The 24494-nt window shown below is 50.6% G+C and overlaps 1 protein-coding gene across 5 annotated transcripts in view; it reads left to right on the top strand.

Moving 5' to 3' along the window:
* Positions 1–24494, top strand: part of LOC119934666 (limbic system associated membrane protein) — a 274942-nt gene that overhangs the window by 197637 nt on the left and 52811 nt on the right. For 4 of the 5 annotated variants that reach the window (XM_038754231.1, XM_038754229.1, XM_038754228.1 and 1 more), the window contains exon 1: positions 21825–22003. In XM_038754231.1, the coding sequence (XP_038610159.1) occupies positions 21849–22003 (155 nt within the window). In that variant the 5' untranslated portion in view covers positions 21825–21848. Of the gene's footprint in view, positions 1–21824; positions 22004–24494 lie in introns of those variants that run through there. The other variant, XM_038754230.1, reaches the window with a different exon arrangement.

The raw sequence follows: 24494 nt of genomic DNA, 5'->3' as shown, positions 1-24494 counted from the left end.
GAGTCAGGTCTAAGCCCGGCTCCACCATTTGCCTACTCTGTGACGTTGGGCAAGTCAGTTTCCTCCTTTTTAAAATGGGGATTCAATACCTGTTCTCCCTCCCCATTCGACCGTGAGCCTCTTGTGGGAGAAGGACTGTTTCTGACATGATTATCTTTTATCTCCCCCAGAACCTAGTGCAGTTCTTGGCACATAGTAAGTGCTTAACAGATATTATGATTCTTATTATTGCAATCATTGGTTTTCGTATTTTTGTTATTATTAGTATAGTCTCACCACCAATATTCCACTAATATTGAAGAGCAGCTTGGCCTAGTGGAAAGAGCACAGGCCTGGGAGTCAGAGGACGTAGGTTCTAATGCTGACCCTGCTACGTGCTTGCTGTGTGATCTTGGGCACTTCTCTGTGCCTCAGTTACTTCATCCGTAAAAATTCAATACGTGCTTTTCATCCTTCTTAGATTGTGAGTCCTGTATTTCTGTACAGGACTCACAGAACAGGGACTGTGTCTGACTTGATTTTGTAGTATCTTCCCCAGTGCTTAGAACAGTGATCAACCACAGTAAGCGCTTACCAAATACCAAAATACTAGTATTAGTATTATTATTGTCATTACCACTAGGAAGGCACCCTGGGGCCAGCAGAGGGCGCGCCAATTCCATAATCTGCACCTCCAGCTCAGTTAAATTCCCCAGCCCCTGAGCCCCGCCCCAGGCAGAGGAATTACTTGCCTTAGCTTTTGGGTTTGAGAAAGAATTGCTTTGATTAGACAGAGCAGAGGTCACTGGCCCGGGGCAAAGAGAAAAGGTGAAATGGCAGGGCTCCTCCTTTTGGAATCAGCATGAGTAGCAGTGTTGCCTAGTGGAAAGAGCCTGGGGCTGGGAGTCAGAGGACCAGGCTTCTAGTCCTGGCTTTGCCACTTGTCTGCTGGATGACTTTGGACAAGTCACTTAACCCTCAGTGCCTCATTTACCCCATCTGTAAAATAGGAATTAAATCCTTCTCCCTCTGATGTAGTTTCTGAGCCCCACGTGGGACACTTAGTACAATCCCCAGCACATAGTAAGCATTTAATAAATACCATTAAACCCCCCCACAAAAAACAGTGATGGCACGGGGGTCTGTCCATCTGTCTTTGAGACAGTTCCCTCTCCCCTTCATGTGCCAGTCACTCCCTGCTGGGTTACCCCTAAGAAAGATCTAATCGGTCATGAGGTGGCCACTTGAGAGATGGCCCCTCTCCCAGACAGAAACAGAGACAGAAAGAGACACAGACACGGAGTGAGAGGCAGAGACATTCATTCATTCATTCATTCAGTTGTATGTACTGAGCGCTTACTGTGTGCAGAGCACTGGACTAAGCGCTTGGGAAGTACAAGTTGGCAACACATAGAGACGGTCCCTACCCAACAACAGACTCACAGTCTAGAAGGGGGAGACAGACAACAAAACAAAGCATGTGGACAGGTGTCAAGTCATCAGGACATAACGCTGAGAGACACATGACAGTCAAATACTCATTTCTCTGTCCTATGAGAATCTCTTACTACATAGCAAAAATTCACTTTAAACAATGGCTGCAATTTGGTATATTAGCATAGTCACAAATTATCAATAATAAGAACATTTATTAAGCTTTCTACTCTGCGCTAAGCACTGGAGTAGATACTAAATTATCAGATTGGACACAGTCCCTATTCCACAATCTATTTTATGCCCTTTTGATGGATGAGGAAACTGAGGTTCAGATAAGTTAAGCAACTTGTCCAAGGTTACCCTGCAGGCCAGTGGCAGAGCAGGGACTACAGTCCGATTCTCCTGATTTCCAACACTGCTGTTAAACCAATAGTTGGGAGAAAAAAAAATCCAGAACACACACACACACACACACACACACACACACACACACACACACACACACACACACACACACACACACACACACACACACACACACACACACACACACACACACACACACACACACACACACACACACACACACACACACACACACACACACACACACACACACACACACACACACACACACACACACACACACACACACCCCCCCCCTTTTTGAGCCAAAATAGATTTTTGAAGTCTTATCCAGTGAGTTGGGAACAAGGAAATATGGAGAAATCAGGTCCCACATCAGACTTTCAACCAGAAATTTGGAATCAGTCTCAAAATCCACCTTCTAGTAAGTCTCTGAATAACTAATTTCAAGTAGACTTTACATGGCCGATTTTTGCGCAGAACATCTACAGGATTTTTCAAAGGTACATAAGTTGAATTATGTGGGACTGCTTGGAACAAAGATATCACAGTCCACACTGGAATGGAAATCTCATTTCACTATTTATTTCACTATTTCATTTCACTATTTTCATTATTTCACCGAGTCGCCTGGAGCCAGGAGCCATGGGGGAGGCTCCATGTAGTAAGCCAGTGCTTACTACTCCAGCCCCCTGCCCATCCCCTGTCCCTGTGGGGGCTCACACCTTATTGTCATCATTGATAATCCCAATATAATCATTACATTTCTATATCATTGGGTAATGAATGAATCAATGATATTTATTGAGGGCTTACTGTGTGCAGAGCACTGTAGTAAGTGCTTGGGACTTGTACAATACAAAATCGTTGGAAGACTCATTCCCTGCCCACAAGGAAATTACAGTCTAGAGGGAGGATCTGAATATAAGCTGTGGAGTCCCATTATGATAACATAATAATTGCATTATTGGTTAAGCATGATCTGTGTGCCAAATGCTGGGGTACGCAGCACTGGGGTACACACAGGATAAACAGATCGACTGCAGTCTTGGCCCACATGGGGCCCCCTGACTAAGTAGGAGGAAAAATGGGTATTGAATCCCCTATTTTACAGATGAGGAAAGCGAGGGCCAGAGAGAGGAAGTGAGTCACCCAAAGTCACCCAGCAGCAAGTGACGGAGCTGGGATTCAAATTCAGGTCCTCTGAAACCCAAGCCTGGCTCTTTTTCTGGGACCTCACAGCTTCTTGAGGTTGTTGAGAGTCCTGCGCTGCCCCTTGGTTGGCATGGATGCTGTTGCTTTGGGAGTTGGGTGTGACACAGCATTTGGGAGAACCCTACTGTCAAAGCTGTGTGGACAGGGTTCCGCCAGGATTTTCTCTTCCCAAACACAAGGTCACCTTCCACAGGGACTCCGCATGCTGACCCCTGCCTCCTCCCCCCCACCAGGAGGTGGGACTCTTTCCCTGCTCTCCCATCCATCCTCCCCACCCCACCTGCCACCAACAGCCCCTGAACTGCTGGTCTGCGGTGGGAAATTCAGGGTCATAATGAGTTCTCTAACACTCCACTTCCTTTTCTTTCCTGCCCTTCGCAGCCCTCAGTGTTTCACTCTAATTTATTAAATCAGTTTCATTCAACTTTGGAGGAAGGTGAGAAAGGGGAGAGGGGGAGGGACCTGCCAGTCCATGTAATGGATTTGCAGCAGAATCTAGCCCAGCTGGGCAAGCCCTGCTGCCCGGGATGGGCCACAGCAATTAATCAATGGTATCGATCAGCTACTTGCTCTTGGGAGAGAGTGATACAGTTAAAAGACATGATCCCCGACCTCGAGAAGCTTATAATCTGCTGTATGTGGAGAGCTGTACAGTGGGCTGGGGAGTGGAGTTGGTAGATTCTATCCCTGCCCTCGAGGAGCTTCCAGTAGATTATGCAGAGTGCTGTACTGAGAGCTGACAAGAGTACAGTAGGGCAAGAGTACAGTAGATATGATTCCTGCCCTCGGAGTTTCCAGTCTACTGTGTGTTTTCCTGCAGTTGAGGCCAGGAAGCTCAGAATGCCAAGAGGCAGACTTGGAAACCTCGCTCCCAGCAGGCACTCGGGGGAGTTGGATTGACTGCAGGGCCCCCTTAGCCTCTGTCAGCAGGGACCTCCTCCCCCAGGGGAGAGGAGGGCGGGAGGGAAATATCTTCAGAAATCTCAGGTCGGAAATTTCCCTCAGCCGGGAAAATGTCTAGGTGTTCTGTCTCTCTACCCACTTGCTATGCACTTCACCTTTTAGGAATTAAAAAACCCTGTAACTCCTATTTCTGCTAAATTGTTTAATTGGTGACAAAATGCTACTTTATTGCTTGTCACTTAGATCTGATAAAGGACTGGTGTTTCCTAGTTAATTCAATTTTAAATAACCCCCCATCAGTTAAATACATTAGAAGGGGAAAAAATCCTTTTCACTTCTGAAAGCAACAATGGAGTAATCTATTATTAAATGGAAAAAAATGATGCTAATGCAGTTTGATGGCTGAGACTTCACTTGCTCATGGAAGTTTAGAAATCCAGAGATCTGTTTTCCCACAACCAGCAGGCACGGGTTCTCGTGGGTCTGGGCACCATGGCCTATTAGCTAATGCGAGCTCCAGATTATGAGATCTGCAAAGGAGAGCATGCTGTAGTCTTCCTGGGGTTTCAGGATGAGGCTTTCTGACATGTGGTGGTCAACAGGCACTTATTTTGCCTTCAGAGTCCTCATTTCGTTAACTACAAGCTCTCAGTAAGCTGCTTAGTACACAGTAGAGTCATTCATTCAATCAATCGTATTTTTTGAGCGCTTACTGTATTCCCTGCCCACAGTCTACAGGGAGGATCTGAATATAAGGTGTGGAAGTCCCATTATGATAACATAACAATTGCAGTATTAGTTAAGCACGATCTGTGTGCCAAATGTGTGCCAGAGCCCCAGGGACCAGACCAGCCCCACGAGTTCAGAAGTGTGAGCTTTGAGCCTTCTACCATCTTCAAGGCTGCCCCCAGGCAGGGTTAATGGGTTACTTTCACCAAAGTGGAGCACTGGCTGTGTAATAATAATAATAATGACAATTATTATTATTATTATTATGGTATTTGTTAAGCATTTACTGTGTGCCAGACACTGTACTAAGCACTGGGGTGGATACGAGGTAATCAGGTTGGACACCCTCCCTGTCCCATGTTGGGCTCACAGCCTCAATCCCATTTTACAGATGAGGTAACTGAGGCACAGAGAAGTTCAGTGACTTGCCCAAGGTCACACAGCAGACAAGTGGCAGAGCCAGGATTAAAACCCATGACCTTCTGACTCCCTGGCCTGTGCTTTATCCACTATGCCATAAGGGAATGGATGGAGAACATGGCACAAAGTAGGAATCGAGCGATTCCCCATCCTACCAATCGAAGCACTGTACTGAGCACTGGGGAGAGGGCAGTAGAATTAGTAGACATGATCCCTGCCCTCAATAAGCTGGCAGTTTACTGTGTGCAGAGTGTCATACTGAGCGCTGGGGTGTAAGTTTGTCCTCTAGACTGTAAGCTTGTTGTGGGCGGGGAATGTGTCAGCTTACTGTTATATTGTACTCTTCCAAGCACTTAGTACAATGGTCTGCACACAGTCAGCACACAATAAATAGGATTGACTGACTGAGAGGGCAATAGTTGACATGATCTCCGCCCTTGAGGAGCTGACAGTCTTCAGTGAGTAGAACACTGTACTGCACAATAAGGGGATTATAATAGAGTTAGTAGATATGATTCCTGTCCTCGAGGAGCTTAGTCTGCTGTTTGCAGAGCCCACAGTAAGCACTCAGTAAATATTACTGATTGACTGATGGACTGTTTGAGAATACAGTAGAGTTAGTATCCATGATCCATGTCCTCAAGGAGTAACAGTGTACTGTGTGCAGAGCATTGTACTAGGCTGTTGGGAGAGACAATACAATAAAGTTGGTAGACAGGATCCCTACCCTCAAGGAGCTTTCAGCCTAAAGGGGAAGACAGACATTATAAATTACATCTTCCTCCTGCATCTTCCCAGCCCCCAGCCCCTCCCTGCAGGCCCCGGCCTCAGGGAGCACTGTCAGAGGGCAGAGATGTCTCCAGGGAGACGAGCCCAGGTGACAGTCCCCACCTCAATGGGCCACAGAGCCCCCTAAGACCGGGTGCCTCAGCAGAGAAACATTTCCAGAGCCGGCTGGGAATCATCAGCTAATATGGCACTGGGTGGCTTCTGCCGTGCTCTGTGGAGCCTCAGAAAAAATGCTCACGAGGATTTCTGGGCTGTTCCCAGAACAGAGTGGGCCAAGAGGGAAGCAGCATGGCCTAATGGATGGAGCACGGGCCTGGGAGTCAGAAGGACCTGGATTCAAATCCCGACTCAACCATGTCTGCTGTGTGACCTTGGGCAAATCACTTCACTTCTCTGTGCCTCAGTTACCTCATCTGTAAAATGGGGATTAAGATTGTGAGTCCCGTGTGGGACATGGACAGGGTCCAACTTGATTAGCTTGTATCTACCCTAGCGCATAGACCAGTGCCTGGTCCATAGTAAGCGCTTAACAAATGCTATAAAAAAAGAGCATCAGCGGGCTACATCGCCCTCTTTCTCCTGCCCAGGCGCAGTGTGGCGGCTGTGCCACCAAGCACCGGATCTGAACAGGGCACTCTGTAGACCCCCTTTACCCCGGGGATCGTCGGGGCTCTGACGCCCCCCCACCTTCAGGCCCCTGCCACACCAGGAGTGATGGGTATCTGCCCTCCCCCTCCCCCACAGCCTCCCATGGGCGGTATTTGGTTCTGCGGCTTTCCGGGTGGCACCTCCTTGCATGAAATTAAAACCGGCCGGGCACGGGAAAGCGGCGGCATCCTGTGAAAGACGGCCTGATCGCTGAGGAGAGCCGCCAGGAAATGGAGAATTAGACAGCTGTCAGGCAGGAAGCTGGCATCTCGACAGCCCGGTGACGGGTTGGGGGGGGGGCAGTGGGCAGAGGCGGCAGAACACCCAGTAAGCGCTCAATAAACACCATTGATGATGAGAGCTTTTGGTTGAAGAGTTGTGGGTTTAGAGGAATGGTGATCCATCCCCGAGCCGTTGGAGCGTTTCTGGCCTTGTGCAGGTGGAAGGGGGCCGACGGACATGTCCTGGGCTGAGGGGCCTCACCTGAGGGATGGATTGGCAGCCAAGGGCCCAGATAGGCACCCTGAAGGTGGGATCAGAATGGAATTTCCGGCCAGGGTGGGGAGGGCAGCAGGCGGGCAGTGGCTGGGCCGTCTGGTCCGGCCACTTTCCTGGGTCGGGGACCAGTCCATCTTTCAGCGCCAGTCTTTGGGTTTGGCAGATTCCAGGGGCAGGCAGGAACCACCCCATCACTGCCTGCAGTTGCCGCTACTGCCTGCTTAATCGGTCTTGGGCCCTGTCAGCCAGAAACTTGGGCTTCAAGTCGAACTAAGGAGCCCGTCTGACCTGCAGGTAGTTGACAAAGTAGGGGGACTCTAAGCTCTTTGAGGGCAGGTACCATGTTTCTTTTATTGGAATCTCACAAGCACCCAGTACCCAGTTCTGCACACAGTGAATTTCCAATACAGTTGTCTCCATACAGTTGACACCCAGTAGAGCGTTCTGCACACAGTTTAGTGCTCTGCACCCAGTAGGCTCCCAGTACAGTACTCTGCACACAAGGGAGAAGCAGTAGTGCTTAGTTGGTAGGGCACGGGCCTGGGAGTCAGCAGGACATGGGTTCTAATCCCAGCTCTGCCACTTGCCTGCTGTGGGACCTGGGCAAATCACTTCACTTCTCTGGGCCTCAGTGACCTCATCTGTAAAATGGGGATTAAGACTGTGAGCCCCATGTGGGACAGGGACTGTATCCAACCTGTTTACCTGGTAACTACCCCGGCACTTAATGTGGTGCCTGGCACATAGTAAGTGCCTGTCACCAAACCCTGACAGTTCTACCTTCACAACATCACTAAAATCCTCCCCGTCTTCTCCATCCAAACTGCTACTCTGCTGATCCAGCACTTATCCTATGCCACTATGACCTCCCTGCCTCCTGCTTCTCCCCTCTCCAGTCCTAACGTCACTCTGCTGCTCCCCGGATCTTTTTTTTTTTAATTTCAGTCCATATCTCCCCACTCCTCAAGAAGTTCCAGTGGTTGTCCGTCCACTTCTGTATCAAACAGAAACTCAACATTGGCTTTAACACACTCAACCACCTTGCCCCCTTCTACCTCATTTATTTGATTTCCTACTAAAACTCAGGCCACACACTCTGCTTGCTCACTGTACCTCTGTCTCATCTATCTTCCCACTGAAGCCCTTGCCCACATCCTCCCTCTGGACTGGAACTCTCTCCTCCTTCATGGCCTACAGACCACCACTCTGCCCACCTTCAAAGCCTTATTTAAATTTCATCTCCTCCAAGAGGACTTCCCTGACTAAGCCCTCATTTCCCCTCCCTCCCCTCTGTGTCGATTATGCACTGCTCTGTGCACCCTTAAGCACTCTGATCCTCACCCCCACTCCAAAGCACATATGACTCTATCCTTGCATTTGGCCATTTCCCCGCTCTCTAATGTACTTTAATGTCTGCCTCCTCCTCTAGACTGTAAGCTCCTTGAGGGCAGGTATCGTGCCTATCGCCTGTAATGTTTTGTACTCTCCCAAGCTCTCGGTACAGCACTCTGTACACTGTGGACTGTAGGCTTCCTCTGGGCAGGGATCGTGTCTACCAGCTCTGTTATCCTCTCCCAAGCACATAGTACAGTGCTCTGCTCCCAATAAATGTTCAGTAAGTAACAGTGATTATTGAGCATCCACGGGGTGCGGTGCATGACACAATCAGAAAAGTGACACATCCCCTGCCCTCTAGAAGCTTCCACTCTAATGGGAGAGGCAGGCATAAGACTATTTACAACTAGAGAGGTCAAGATAAATAAATGAGCCCTCTTCAGACAGACAGGAGCACGGAGGAGGGTGTAAATGTGGTCCAACATGTCAGAGAAGGCTGAAGGGATGACATGGCTCACGGACCTGGGAGATTAAAGTGGGAAAGCTTATAGGAGGAGGTGGGGTTTTAGAAGGGATTTGGATGTGGGCAGAGCTGGGGTTCTTTGTGATGGAGGGATGGTGGGCAATCCAGGCCAGGGGCGAGGGTGGGAGAGGCCAGACTGAGAGCCAGCTAGCAGCCTTGGCTCTCTTTGGAGCTCTGGTCTTGCGATTCACACAGAATCAGGCAATTAAATGCGGGCTTTGCCGTTTCGCCCGGGAAAGAGTGGGGGGATCAAGGGAGCTAAGCTTTTAATTACAAGTATCCATTCTGGGAGCCTGAGAATTCAAGCTGCCAGGCGGCTCCACAGCTCCGCTTAATCCCATCTTTCGGCGAAGGGGGAGAAAAAAAGTCCTTCCTTGCAAGGATCAACTTAATATATTGGAAATTATTCCTCTTGCTCACTCTCGCACTTTGCATGTTTCTCTGGTGAAACAGAAACTGTGCTTTATATGGCGCTATGAGCCCAAAGCCCCACTGCAAGAAATGCCATCCTGGGGAGAGGCCGACTGGTGATCAGGGGATCCTTTTATGCTAACCCGAAACTCTGTGCAAACCAAATGTGAAACTCCACAAGGTCCAGACTCCTTTTTCCCAGTCTCACTGAGAACTCAGCAAGTGGGTACCTAGTGATCCCGGGCCTGGGAGTCAGAATACCTGGGTTCTAATCCTGGCTCCTCCATGTGTCTGCAATGTGACCTTGGGCAAGTCACTTCACTTCTCTGGGCCACAGTTACCTCATTTATAAAATGGGGATTAAATCCTCCTCCCTCCTATTTAGACTGTGAACCCCATGTGGGATAGAGACTGAGTCCAAGCTGTTTATCCCATATCTACCCCAGACTTAGTACAGTTACTGGTAAATAGTAAGTGCTTAACAAGTACCATTGAAAAAAAATAGTGGACCCCTAGAAAACCACTTCAGTAGGCTGAAAAATTGTTTCTCTTAGTGGATTCTGCTATAGAGACAGAAAAACTGGTTGCTTTTAAGAAACCAAAAGATTGTTGCTGAAAATTGTAATCATTAAAATGACTATGAGTGGTGTTGTCATTGGGATATTTATTCAGGGCATGGCTTATGTGATGAGCACTGGGCTAAATGCAGGGGTAGATACTGGATCATCAGGTCAGCCACAGTCCCTAGCCCCCATGGGGCTCCTGGTCTGAGCGAGAGGGAGAGCAGGGATCTTGCCCCCATTTTAAGATGAAGAAACTGAGGCACAGAGAAAATCAAAGACTCACCCAAGATCACACATCAGGCAAGTGGAGGGGCCAGGGTTAGAATCTGAGTCTCCTGCTTCAATCCATCAGTAGTATTTATTGAGCATTTATTGCATGCAGAACACCGTACTAAGCCATGGGAAAGTATAATACAGCAGAGTTGGCAGACCTATTCCCTGCCCACAATAAGCTTACAATCCAGAGGGGGAGTCTCTCGGACATTATTCACACGTCATCCCTTAGGCTGCCATGCTCCCTGGAGGGTTGATGGTGTTTACTGAGAGCACTGTCTGGGAGCAGCGCACTGGGCTGAGCCCTGGGACAAGGCCAACAGAAGCCTGAGATAATTCCCACACTTGCTCCCATGATGGAGCAGGTTCTAGAGGGGCAGAGCTGGGAATGTGCTTCCTGGTGCATGCAAACCCAGTTGATCCAGAGTTGCACGATTGACCGCTGACATCCAGGGGAGCTGGGAGTCCCTGTTCAGCAGCCCATCAGAGTAGCAGCAGCAGTGGAAGCATTAAGGATAATAATAATAATAATAGTAATAATGGTATTTGTTAAATGTTTACTATGCGTCAAGCACTGTTATAAACACTTGGTAGGTAGATGCTAATTAGGTTGCTAATTAGGTCCTCATGTAGGTGAGGTACAGGTGAGGTAACTGAGGCCTAGAGAAGTGAAGTGACTTGCCCAAGGTCACACAGCAGACAAGTAGTGGAGTCACAATTAGAACCCAGGTCCTTCTGTCTCCCAGGCCCATGCTGTTTGACCTTCCCAACTGACAACTGGTCCCTATTGCCTCCACATCCCTCACGGCCCAAGCAGCCCCCTCCCCCACCCCTCTCACCAGCTTGGGACAGACTATTCACCCAACTCAGATTTCCAGGCTTTTACCTCTGTCGAGAAAGAGTGCTGTCCCCCAGAGGCTCCAGACCTCAGTCCGGGGGACCCCCACCCCCACCCCCACCCCCATGTTCAGCCAAGCTACAGTCCGACTCAGTGACCATAACTGGGTAGTGTCCACTCGGAACAATCCCGATGAAATATTCATTAGAGTCCCCTCCCCTTAAGCCCCACTCCAGGCCATAGAGAACGAGAGCACCTCGCAAATATTTCTATTCATTGTCGCTTTTAGGCATTTATAAAGTTGGCCACAAAATGGATTTTCTCTCAGGAGATGGATCTATTCTGAATCGGAAAGAGAGAGTCTTGAAGATTCCACATTCTCTGAGGATTGCCATATAAATGACAATTAAGAAATGAAATTATAAACGCTTCTCTTTCCAAATACTAATCGTGCCTGACCATAGTGGGATTTTTAAAAAATTTTTTAAGGCACCAAGATATAGCTTTCCTCATAGTAAAAGTAATAGTAGCAGAAGTAGTTGTAGTAATAGTTGTAGCAGTAGGAGGAGGAGGAGGAGTAATAATAATTATGGTACTTCTTAAGCATTTACTATGTGCCAAGCACAGTTCTAAGCACTAGGGTAGATACAAGTTAATCAGGTTGGACACAGTCCCTGTCCCACATGGGGCTCACACTCTTAATCCTCATTTTACAGATGAGGTAACTGAGGCACAGAAAAGTGACGTGACTTGCGCAAGGTCACACAACAGACAAATGCCGGAGCCAGGATTAGTAGTAGTAGTGATAGTAGCAGTAGTAGTAGTAGCAGTAGCATGTTTTGAGTGCCTACTTGGTGGGTTGTACTGTACTAGGTGCTGGGAAAGTCCAGAATAAAGAAGTGATGCATTCCCTGCCCACAAGGAGCCTCCACTCTCTTGGGAGAGACAGACATAAACAATGTAAACTCCTGGCCATACTGTCCATTCAGATCCTGCCCACATCATTCCCACAGGACTCACTATGTCCACTGCACTAGGTGCTGGATTCCACTATGTGACCTAAGCTGGGGTTGGGTAGGGACTCAACCCTGACCCCTCAACCCTCAACCACATTTAATGGGAGTTAGAATGGTCTCTACTTAACACCTTCTGTGGGCAAAGCACTGAACTGAGTGCCTACTCTTGTGCAAGGCACTGTATTGAACACCTACGCTGTGCCGAGCCCTTCACTGAGCATGTACTGTGTGAAGAGTGTTGTACTGAGCATCTACTGTGTGCAGAGCACTGTATGAAGCACTGGGTCACTTTACTAATCAAATGGCTTAGACAAGGCTGTTGTGTCTGGCCACAAAGAGAAAAGCGTGAACATATGTGGGATTTCCAGAATAATGAACTTTCTGGAGAGAGGGAGGGAGAGTCAAAGACACCCATAAAGAAGGAAGGGAGGAAGAAAGACCCCCCGCCCCCACCCCCGCCGAGGAAAGTCAAACTCTGCAGTTATTTAGTTATGTGTTTGGGATTGTATTTTGCATTAATAGCTGTCACCACAGGGACCCTGCAATTTATTATTGGTGATAAGTGTGGACAAGAGCTATTATTTTTTTCTCCCCGTTCTGAGACGTGACATGTGGGGACAGTTAGATTTATGAACCATGCATTATTCACAAGTCCTGACTTGGGGTGGCTGGGCTGGGTGCAAACAGCCCCGCCATTTCTGAGACCTTTCTTTCATTTAATTCTTTCTCGCCTTTTACCTCTCCTCCATTTCCCCAACCTGGGCATCCTTCTCATCCTGGCCCTCAGTCAAAGCCCCAGGAATCCCTGAGTCAGAGCTCTGGGACACCCCGAGTTCCAGAGGGCTCTGCTTCCCTTAGGGGAGAGTGGGCCAGTTGGCCTAGACACTGGGGCCCCTTCCAGGCCCCTCCAACGATCCCCCTGAGCTGGCAAACCCTGTTGACCCCTGCCTGGGCTCAGTGGTCAGGCCCATGGTGGTGGGCTGGACTCCGTCCTGGCACCTGGTGAGTTCTCTGAGTTTTTAGGTTGGGTCAGCACTTCAGCAATTTAATAGGGAACAATGTCAGCTCCTGAAAGCCAGGATCGTGTCTACTAGTTCCACTGTCCTCTCCCTAATTGCTCAGAACAGCATTCTGCACATAGTAATAATAATGATGGCATTGTTAAGCGCTTACTATGTGCAAAGCACTGTTCAGTAGACTAAAAGTTTCTCGAAGGCAGGGATCACATCTACTACGTACTCTCTATAGTGCTCAGTACAGTGCTTTGCCCACAGTAGAATGTAAGCTACTTGAGGGCAGGTATTTTGCCTACTAACTCTATTGTCCTCCTCCCCAGCGCTCAGTACAGTGCTGTGCACACAGCAGACTGTCAGCTCCCAAAGGGGAGGGAGTGCACTACTAACTCTACTGTATGCTTTTAGGCTTTCAGTTTAGCGCTCTGCACATGGTAGGCACTGATTAAATACTATTGATTGAAAGGCTGTTGAACGTCAGAGCAACTCAGAGCACAACCTCTCTGTAAACTCCACCCTCTTACAGGGTCTGGCTGTAGCCTGGTCTGACAGCAGGGGAAGGGACCAATTGACCCTTCAAAGTCCTGATTCGGTCTCTAGTATTTCCACGGGGCTTTCCCAGGTAACTCGGGCTGGTTCTCCTTACTTGCTAGTGATGCGTGGGGAATCAGTCCGTTTTTAAAAAAAGGATTAAACACGTCTATCACTGGTGTCCCTGGGTGACGGCCCAGCTATTAACAAGATGCCCAGTGTAGCAGAGAAAACAAGCGGCAGAAACCACGCATCACAGCCAACACAACTCAGCAAATGTTTCCCTCCCTCTCGTCACCAAACCAGCCAGCTGTGTCTGTGCTGGAGCCAAGGGGCTTGTCCCTGCAGGGAGCAGGGGTCCTTAATTCCCCTGAGCCTTGATATTGCTTGGTGTCCCTGCAGGGAGCAGGGGTCCCCAATTTCCCCAAGTCTTGACATTGTTTAACTGTACCTGGTGATTACCTGGGGCAGGGATTGGGGAGGCAGGGGCTGTGCCTCCTTCTTGAAGCCTTGTTCAGATTATGTTGCTGTGAAAGGCTTTATGGAGTAAGATGTGGCTCAGTGGAAAGAGCCACATCTTCTCATCAGTAAGATGAGAAGTAGCGTGCCTCAGTGGAAAGAGCCTGGGCTTTGGAGTCAGAGGTCATGGGTTCAAATCCCAGCTCCGCCAACTGTCAGCTATGTGACTTTGGGCAAGTCACTTAATTTCTCTGTGCCTGAGTTACCTCATCTGTAAAAATGGGGATTAAAACTGTGAGCCCCGCATGGAACAACCTGATCACCTTGTAACCTCCCCAGCGCTTAGAATAGTGCTTTGCACATAGTAAGAGCTTAATAAATGCTCTTATTATTATTATTATTATTATTCTTATTATGTGGGAGATTCACCCAGTAGATTGGGAAAAATCTGGAGTGCCTGAAGGGCAGGGAGCCTGTCCTAGGCTGACTGAGAGCAGGGGTTGAGGGGGGTCTCAGCTTCCCCCAGAGGGCTTAGGGCTGGAGTGCCTAAGGTGGAAACTGGGGAGGGGCAGCCAAAGAGGCAGATGGTGAGGGCGGGCAGAGCTGGCATGGAGCCTGGAACTAGCAGCTGGGGCAGAGGGAGGCGGGCGGGTAGCCCGGGGGCTGGATAGGAGACAGAGGTGGGAGTGGATGGTGGCCTGGGAAGATGACCTGGGTGGCCAAGTGGACCATAGGTGAGAGATGGGTGAGGTTGGAGGCAAGGAGACCAGGAAGAGAGACTGGCAAGAACTTGAATTGGGATTGGCTAGGGGAGGGGCAGATCTGGGAAATGTTTTGGAAAGTTTATTAGCCGACTGAGTGGGAGGATGTGTGCTCTCTCTTTCTCCCTCTCTCGCTCTCCTCCTACCACAAGAGAGAGTCTCCTACACCAGGACCAGGATACATTTCTTTCTTTATCTGCAGGCCTTCTGCCTGAGTGAGCTTAATTGATTAGTTAACATGCATGAAAACAAGGGCATTCTCTCCACTCTCCCTCTCCGCCCCCCTCTCCGCCCGCCACTTCTGAGCAGTAACACTCCAAGCCCCTGGGGCACCGCCTGCAGAAGCCCCACTCTGCTCATTACCTGCACGCATGGACATGTGTATATTTTCATTTTTTCATGTATTTATTTGTGCATTCAGTCACGTATTCAGCTGTTTAATCCTGACTCATCTGTACTGACTGCTTCCTGCTTCCACCTTCTGGTCCCTCCTGTCTCCACTGTTTGTTAATGCACAGTGTCTACCCACCTGCTAGATTGTAAGCTCCTTGTGGGCAGGACTGGGTGCCTCCCAGCTGTAGTTGGACTCTCCAAAAGTTTTTGTCCACTGGATGGTTTTCAGGAGATACTCAATGAATATCGTTGATTGATGGTTTGATCGATGGACTGCTGGTTGATCGACTGCATGATGGTTTGACCAAGGAATTAGTTGATGGGTTTACTGATGGATTGGTTGATGGATTGATTGATGGATTGATTGATGGATCATCTGATGGATTGTTTTATGGATTGATTGATGAATTGGTTGATGGGTCAACTGATGGGTTAGTTGATGGGTTGATGGATGGATTTGTTGTTGGTTGACTAAAGAGGCAGCCTGGCCCAGTGGAAAGAATCCAGGCCTGGGAGTCAGAGGACCTGGGTTCTAATCCCTGTTTTATCACTTCTGTAGGACTCAGTTCCTCATCTATAAAATGAGAATTCAATATCTGTTCCCCTTCCTACCTAGAAGGGCCCCATGAGGTACAGGGACCATGTCTGGACTGATTATCTACCCTAGCCTGATACATAGTATGCCCTTAGCAAATAACATCATTATTATTGATGCATGGATTAATGGATGAATTGGTGGATGGATTGCTTGATGGGTGTTAGACTGATTGTTGGATTGCTTGATGGACTCACTGAGAAGTTGGTTTGCTTGATTTACTCACCTTCTTGCTGGTAAGGGTCAGGAGGGCACTGAGGTCTTGTAGAATCCCTCCATGGACAGGTGCCCTTTGCAGGTATGGTGCAAGGTGATAAAACACAGGTGGCTAACTTGTCCTCAGAGCTGGGCATGGAGGTTGGGTAAGGCCAAGGTCCCCACAAAGAGGTCTGGACTGAGCTTTGTGGCTTGAGATCCCTCCCTGCACTTCCTCTGGGGGAAAAGGTAGGGATTGAAGAAGGGAGGGTCAGGAGTGTTGGATGGTCCATAATAGGTCAGTGGAGGAGAGTCAGGGGGTGGGGGTGGGAGGGTCAGAAGTGTGGATAGTCCAGGCTGGGTCAGTGGGGGAGAGTCAGGGATGGAGAGAGGGAGAGTCAGGGGTTCAGGATGGTTCTTGCTGGGCCAAGAATGCTGGGGGGGGGCCCAGGAAAGGTGCAGTTGCCCAAAGTTTGCAAACCCTGCACCTACATCCTTTCCACTGCTCCGCAGCCTCCCACCCATCCCTGCCTCGCCCAGCTGAGTTCCTGGGAGAACCGTGTCCGAAGACTTGTGTCCCCATGGGTCCAGCACCTCATTCAGGCCGCCAGGACAGCCGATCCCTTAGTGTTGTTTTAAATAACAGACCCAGACCAAGGCTGCACGAGCCAAAGATTCAATTAAAATTGCATTACTAGAATAAAAATGAATGTTCTGTTGTTGAACTGCTTGACTGAGTGCACCAATTAAAAGTTTTCTTATCTTCTTCCTCCCGACCCCATGCAGAAAGGCAGAGGCAGAGGAGAGACAGAAAGGCAGAGACAGAGAGATGGAGAGACAGAAAGGCCTAGAGGTTGCCCTGCAGACAGGTAGCAGCTTACCCCACAACCACACTGACTTCAGTGAAAGAAGTCCAGCCTGGTTTATCAATCAATCAATTATGGTAGTTATCCCTCACTTATTGTGTGCAGAGCACTGTATTGAGCACTTAGGAAAATACAACCGTGTTGGAAGATTCGATCTCTGCCCTCAAGGAGCTGACTGTCTACTATGTGCAGAGCGCTGTACTGAGCATGGGGCAAAGGACAATAGAGTTAGAAGGCATAATCCTTGCCCTCAAGGAGCTTGCGCTGTACTGAGTGCTGGGGAGAGAACAACCAAAGGCACCCAATACAGAATTTTGGGGCTGGGGGTGAGGGGGAAAGAGGAGAGTAGACAGGGCTACAGGGCTCCGTAAAGCCTTATGAGGGATGGGGGTGGGGGTAGAGGGCAGGGCCCCTCAGGAGGAGCAGCCAGGGCTAGGACCTGGTGGAAATTTGTTCCATCAAGAATGAGGACGGCGGAAGATTGGTTATAATCATGGAATCGGAAATCAGCGGCTCCGAACTGTGACGGAGTGCCCTGTCTCTGGGTTTCCCCCAGGAGGGGCCCACACTGTTTAAAGTTTAAAGAGCCGCCCTCGGGCCCGGCCACAGAATACCGATCAGCCCCGTGACTGACGGGAGTGATTGACATGCCTGACGTCCCAAAGTTCTCGCTGGGGGAACGGAGCACAGGGATGGAGAAACATGGAATTGTTAAAGAGCCAGGAGAGGGATGAGGTCAACGAGGTAAAGTCTCGTTAGCACAAGCACTCATTATGTCCCGATCTGATTCCAAAGTCAGGTCAATCAATCAATCATCAGTCAGAATCGTCTGTACCTTTGTTTCCTCTGGCCCTGAACCTCACCTGTCATGTCCAGGCTTCCCACAGTTACCTCTGCTCCCATCATGTCCTTCATCATCACTGTCCTCATCAACGGCATTGACTGAGCCCTGCTCTGGGCAAAACACTGTACTAAGTGCTGGGGATAGTACAATAGAGTTGCTTGACATGATTCCTGACCTTAAGGAGCTGACGGAATGCTGTGTGCAGAGTGCTGTACTGACCTTTGGGGAGAAGACAATAGAGTTAGTAGACATAGTCCCTGCCCTCAAGGAGCTTGAACTCTACTATGTACAGAACACTACTGCGATCTGGGGAGAGAACAACTGGAGTAAAGAGAAGCCCCTGTCCCGAAGGGGTTTACAGAGTACTGGGTACATGAACGCACCCTTAACCATATATACAGAGAGAGAGGCAGTGATAGGGCTGGTAGGTAGCTGAGTGTGGAAAGATGGATGGATTGATTGATGGGACCAGGTAAGCAGAGGGTGTGAATAGCCCAATTCATAAATTCGAAGCACAGCTGTATACTCTGGCCTGCTAAATAATAATGGTTGTGGTATTTATTAAGCATTTACTATGTGCCAGATACTGAACTAAGCACTGAGGTAGGTACAGGATAATCAGATCGAACACTGGGGCTCACGGTCTAAGTAGGAGAGAGAGGGAACTGAGGCTCAGAGAGTTGAGTGACTGGCCCAAAATCACACAGCAGGCAAGTGGTGGATCAGGGATTAGAACCCAGGTCCTCTGACTCCCAGACCTGTGCTCTTACCACCAGGCCACGCTGTTAAAAATGAATCAGGAATGTTTTCTGAAAGAGCTGGGCTCTCTCTCCTAAGCACTTTGGTGCTCACTTCATCCGCTCCCCCAGTGGCCTCTCAATACCTGCCCTCCATTGATGACTTGGGACTGGATTGGGGGGCTGGTCCGGAAATGGGAGCATCGCGGGGAAGGAGTGCAGAAGGTGCCACTTACTACCCCAAAGCCATTTCCAGGATTTTCAGGGCTCAGAAAGCTTTTTGGAAATGATCTGGCCGATACTTGCGGGATACGTGTCAGCCTGAGATGAGGCGGCCATGAGCGCCCAGTCGACTTCCCTCCTCTGTGAGGTGTAATTAACCTCCAAACCCTGCCCAGAGCCACCAGGCAGTTCGGACTGAGAGGATCTGTCAAAGAGTCAACAGGGAGCACACTGGCGCTTACAAGGGTTAAAGGCAGCTGCTCTCGGGGTCCCTGACACGTGATCTGGGTCACCGTCTGGTCAAGCACATGGCTTGGAGCAGGCGGTTCCCCCCTGCCAGCCTCTCCCTCTCACACACTCTCACCTGCCAGGGAGGCGTTCCCTGCTCAGAAACCGAACCATAGGTGAGTCTGAGAAATGAAGGTTCCAGGGACAGGGCAAAGCCCTGTGGGTCAGCCCCACAATCCAACCAGCTCAGGGCTCTGGCCACAGCAGGCGCAGCAGTAAGATGCTTGGAGGGAACTTGGCTGGTTGCCCTCCTGGATACAGCTGGAACCCGGGGATACTGGCCCCATCGCTCCCACAACTGGAACTGGGGGACACCAGCGCCATTGCCCCATCACCTCTATAGCTGGAATCCGGGGACACCAGCCCCATCTACCCCACAGCTGGAACCTAGGGGTAATGGTCCTGTCGCCCCCACAGCTGGAGCCCAGGGACACTGGCCCCATCGCTCATGAGGTAGGGGCCAAACCTGGTCCCTCTCCCAGCACTCCGCCACTCGCACGAGACAGAGCAGGCCCCCAAATCGATTTACGTGCACCTTTCACCATTTCTAAGTTTCTGTTTTTTTATGGTATTTGTTAAGTGCTTACTATGTGCCAGGCACTGCTCTAAGCACTGGGGTAGATAAAAGGTAATTAGGTTGGACACAGTCCGTGCCCCTCATGGGGCTCGCATTCTTATTCCCCATTTTACAGATGAGGTAACTAAGGCTCTGAGAAGTGAAGTGACTTGCCAAGAAAAGTGGCAGAGCTGGGATTAGAACGCAGGTCCTTCTGATTCTCAGGCTTGTGCTCTATCCATTAGGCAGTGCTGCTTCTCCTGTGGTATCTCCCCCAGGCCTTAGCCCAGTGCCCACTGCACAGGAGGCACTTAGTCAGTATCCTAATCAATCAATCAATATTTAACTGGGCCTTAAATCCGGCTTCAACAGTGTAGTTACAGCTTGCTCAATAAATCCTGATACATATGTATATATAGGGAAATTTTGAGGGAGTTTAGCAATTATGGAACAGCTGTTCACCGTATTATATGGGTTGTTCATCTTCAACAAATACGTTTTCCTTACTCCACTGGTGTTTAATTAATGTAGAATAAGGGTGGTTAAGTGTAATTGAAGGGTGGGAATGGCAGTGGTGACGGGGGAGGGGCTGGGACAGGCCTCTCACTGAGAACTGCTAAAAGGTATGGAGGAGCTGCAGGTGCTGCCTACCACCCCTGTCATTGGTCATCATCATGGTGAGAATAATCATGGTGATGTAAGTTAGCACTTACTTTGTGCCAAGCACTGTGCCAAACATGTGAGCAGACATATGATAATCAGGTCAGTCACAGTCCGTGTCCCCACATGGGGCTTACAGCCTGAGGTGGGGGGAGAGCAGGTATTGAACCCGATTTTACAGATGAGAAAACTGAGGCTCAGAGAAGTTAAGTGACTTAGCCAAAGTCACAGGCACTGAAAATAAAAATACTGGATGTAAGGTCATCCTGTGCCGTATCTATACTGAGCAGATCAGGCCAGAGACCAGGTGCACAGGCATTCTCCAGGTAAGGGACAAACCAGCTGGAAGGAAGCTGGATTGTCGCAACGGTATAGAACTGGCCACCTTGGCAGCTGTCAGTCCTGCTCCATGATGACTCTACTGACGATGGCCACCGACCCCACTGCACGTACACTTGGATACATAGAGAAGCAGCGTGGCTCAGTGGAAAGAGCACCGGCTTCGGAGTCAGAGGTCATGGGTTCAAATCCCTGCTCTGCCAATTGTCAGCTGTGTGAGCTTGGGCAAGTCACTTAACTTCTCTGTGCCGCAGTTACCTCATCTGTAAAATGGGGATTAAGACTGTGAGCCCCCCATGGGACAATCTGATCACCTTGTAACCTCCCCAGCGCTTAGAACAGTGCTTTGCACATAGTAAGCGCTTAATAAATGCCATCATTATTATTATATACACACATACACATGGCCCCTATGGCAGCTGAGCACATATACACACATACCCTCACATATACACCCACATCTCAGCTAGCAGATGGGGATGACAGTGTTCAGGCAGTGGCTGGAGGCCTGAGAAGGGTGACCCCGGGGGTTAGGTTAGGGGCATCCTGAGAAGTACTGCCTAGAACCCCCCGCAGGGCAGGTTGAAGACTTCCAGCAGCTCCACAGCAAACAGCCCAGGCACCTCTGCTAGTTCCTTGGGGTGGTGGATCCATCCAGGGGAGGCTTCAGTTTTTCCCCTCGGCACCAGGAGGGAGGGGTCCTGAGCCCCTCGGAATCGGCAAAGGTGGAGGGAGGCCCAGGGGGGCTACAGATTCCCCGAGTCCCCAGACCCACCTCTGAACAGCAGGCTGCACTAGCTGCTACTTTCCCCCCATGACGGCCTGCAGAGGGAGAGAGGTGTGGGGGGTCAGGGGTCAGGGCTCAGAAACTTTGGCCTTGGATTTTACAATGCTGCTCTCTTATCCAGGCCCCTCCTCATGACCCCCACCCGTCCCCCAGCTCCATCCGCCTCAGAGCTATTGGAGGTGGAAGGGAGGGGTGCAAGGGAAGAGGGTGGGAAAGGGGTGAGGGATGGAAGAAGGGAGTGGAGCAGAAGAGAAGGGAAGTGGAGGAAGGTGGAAGTAGGAGGATGGAAAGACGGAGGTGGAGAGAGGAGGAAAGGAGGGGATGGAGGGACAGGAGGGGGGAGGGTTGATGGACGGGAAGGAGGGAGGGAGGAGGGAAGAACGGGGTGGAGAGGCGGGATGGAGGAGGATGGAAGGACAGGGGAGGGGGGAGGCGGGACGGAGGAGGATGGAAGGACGGGGAGGGGGGCGGAGGGAAGGGGAGGGAGAAGTGGCTGCCGCCCCCGCTGCCATCGTGCGGGGTTTTCTCGCACACGGAGCCAGTTGGCCCGCCAAGAGTGTGTGGGGCTGCGGAGCGGGGGCGGGGGGTCTCGGGGCTCGCTCGCCCCCTCGCCCGCCCGCCCGCTCGCCCGCTTGCCCGCTCGGGCGGCCGCGGGCAGCATGGGCGGCGGGGTCCGGCCGGCCGGGACGCGGCTGCCGCGGCTCGTCCTCAGGCTCTTGTGCCTTCTCCCCGCAGGGCTCCCGGTGCGCAGCGTCGACTTCTCCCGGGGCACCGACAACATCACCGTCCGACAGGGAGACACCGCCATCCTCAGGTAGGGGCCAAGGCCTCCACGACCCCCGACCCCCCCCTTCCCCCTCCCGCCAGTGCTCTGCCGGCGGTGGCAACTGTGGGGTGTGTGTGTGTGTGTGTGGTGGGAACCGCAGTTGTTACCACGGCATGGGGTTGTCTAGACTCTGAGCCCGTTGTTGGGTAGGGACCCTCTCTATATGTTGCCGACTTGTGCTTCCCAAGCGCTTAGTACAGTGCTCAGCACACAGTAAGCGCTCAATAAGTACGATTGAATAAATGAATGAATGAACCGTCCCGAACGGCAGTTGTGTGATTCGTGGGTTATACACAACTCTCTCCCTAGCCGCAGCTGTTCATAATAGTAATGATAATAATAATTATTTTGCTATTTGTTGTGTGTACTATGTGCCAGGAGCTGTACTAAGCGCTGGGGTGGATACAAGCAAATTGGGTTGGACACAGCCCCTGTCCCAGGGGGGCTCACAGTCTCACAGATGAGATAGCTGAGGCACAGAGAAGTTAAGTTACTTGTCCAAGGTCACATAGCAGACGAGTGGCAGAGATGGGATTAGAAGCTTCTGATTCCTAGGCCCATGCCCTATCTGCTACACTATCTGCTTCTCTTGGGGGGGGGGGGGGGGGGGGAGGGGTGTGTGTGTGTGTGTGTTTTGCTCTGGATCTGCGCGAGGAAAAAGCCATCGTGGGTCCAGGCTCTGAACCTCTCCCCTGCAACCCTCCGGCTCTGACCCTGTCTGGTCTGGTCCGGTCCCGTGTGGGCCAGCGCTGGCTCTGTCCTTGGTCTGAAATGCCCCAAGTGAGCAGCGGTCCTGGAGTCCAGCCAGGGCTGGGAGCAGGGGAAGATGTGGCGGTCACAGTGCTGGGATTTGGGAGGGGGAGGCCAGGGAAGGGTCCTGGAAGTAAAGTTTTCTTCCTGCTGGAAGTCCATCCCGGGGCTGGCTGGACCACCTGCCCCGGGTCAACTTGGATGGAGATCGAGACTGTTTGAGTGTGTGGGTGTGTTTGTGGGTATCTGTGCCTGTGTGTGTCTGTGAGTGGGGTGTGTGTGTGTGTGTGTTTGTGTGTCTGTGAGTGTGTGTGTGTGTGTGTCTGTGAGTGTGTGTGTGTGTGTGTGTGTGTGTGTCTGTGAGTCTGCAGATGTCTGTGGTGGGGGGGTTGCTCTAGGTGAGTTTAGGGACAGGAGATGGTGAAGAAGGGTTGCTAGTGCAAGTATACACAGACACTTATACACACACACTCCAGCCAGCCTGGGGCAAGGGGTGTGGAAGCCCCCTAGAGCTGCCTTCTCCTTCCTGGCAAGGTCAGCACCTCCACCCACCGCACTCTTCCCTCCCTCCCTCCCACCCCCGGAGCGGTCATGTTTCTGTGTCCCGGGGAGCTGTGAGGCCAGCAACCCCGTAAGGTTTGAGATGTGTGTGGTTGTTGTGGCGGGTCTGGGGTCGCGGTTGTTGCTTGGGGCACGGACCAGAGGCGGGATTCGGTTCTGGGGGCTTATGGTCTGATCCGCCACCTGTGCCCACCACCTGTGCCCGCCGCCGTCCTTCTCGGGCTGGTTTGCCATTCGCCCCTTCCAGGTTGCCCGGTGGCTGCATGGGCATCCTTGGGCCGGGCACAGGGAAGCTCTTTGGGATCCTCCCCCAGTCCTCCACTCCCGGTCCTCCTTCACTGCCCCAGTCCTCCACCTCCTCTCAGTCCTCCTTACGCAGCCCGGCCGTACCATGCCGGACAACACTCGCTCTGCCAGAACCAATTTCTGTTATTATTAACAATAAAAGTAATTATTATTATGGTATTTGTTAAGTGCTTACTATGTACTAAGCACTGTTGTAAGCTCTGGGATGGATACAAGGTAATCGGGTCATCCCACGATGGGCTCACAGTCCTAATCCCCATTTTACAGATGAGGTAACTGATGCACAGAGAAGTTTAGTGACTTGCCAAGGTCAAACAGCAGATAAGTGGCAGTGCCAGGGTTGGAACCCAAGTCCTCCGACACCCAAGCCCATGCTCTTGCCACTAGGCCATGCTGCTTCTCAGTTCCAATCACCGCAATAATAACAGTCATGGGGCATTGTCGAACACTTACGTTGTGCCAAGCACTGAACTAAACGCTGGGGTAGATACAAGATCATCAGGTCAGACAGAGTCCCTGCCCCACATGGAGCTCATAATCTAAGTAGGAGTGAGAACAGGTATTAAATCCCCATTTTACAGATGAAGAAACTGAGTCAGAGACAGAATTAGAACCCAGGTCCTCTGATTCCCAGGCCTATGCTTTATCCATTAGGCCATGTGGTTTCAGCACGACCATTGCCTCCCCTCTCTACTCACCTGTCAGGACTGCTTTCGCGAGAAAGAAAAGGGAGAGTTAGAGAAAGACAAAGATCCCCATGCCTTTCCTGGTAACCCAGTGTTCAGGTTCCCTGCAGATTTTTTTTAAAGGTATTTGTTAAATGCTTTCTCTGTGCCAGGCACTCTACTAAGCACTGGAGTAG

The sequence above is a fragment of the Tachyglossus aculeatus genome, chromosome 11, assembly GCF_015852505.1.
Source record: "Tachyglossus aculeatus isolate mTacAcu1 chromosome 11, mTacAcu1.pri, whole genome shotgun sequence".
Lineage (NCBI taxonomy): Eukaryota > Metazoa > Chordata > Mammalia > Monotremata > Tachyglossidae > Tachyglossus > Tachyglossus aculeatus.
This window is presented reverse-complemented; position numbering and strand designations above follow the sequence as displayed.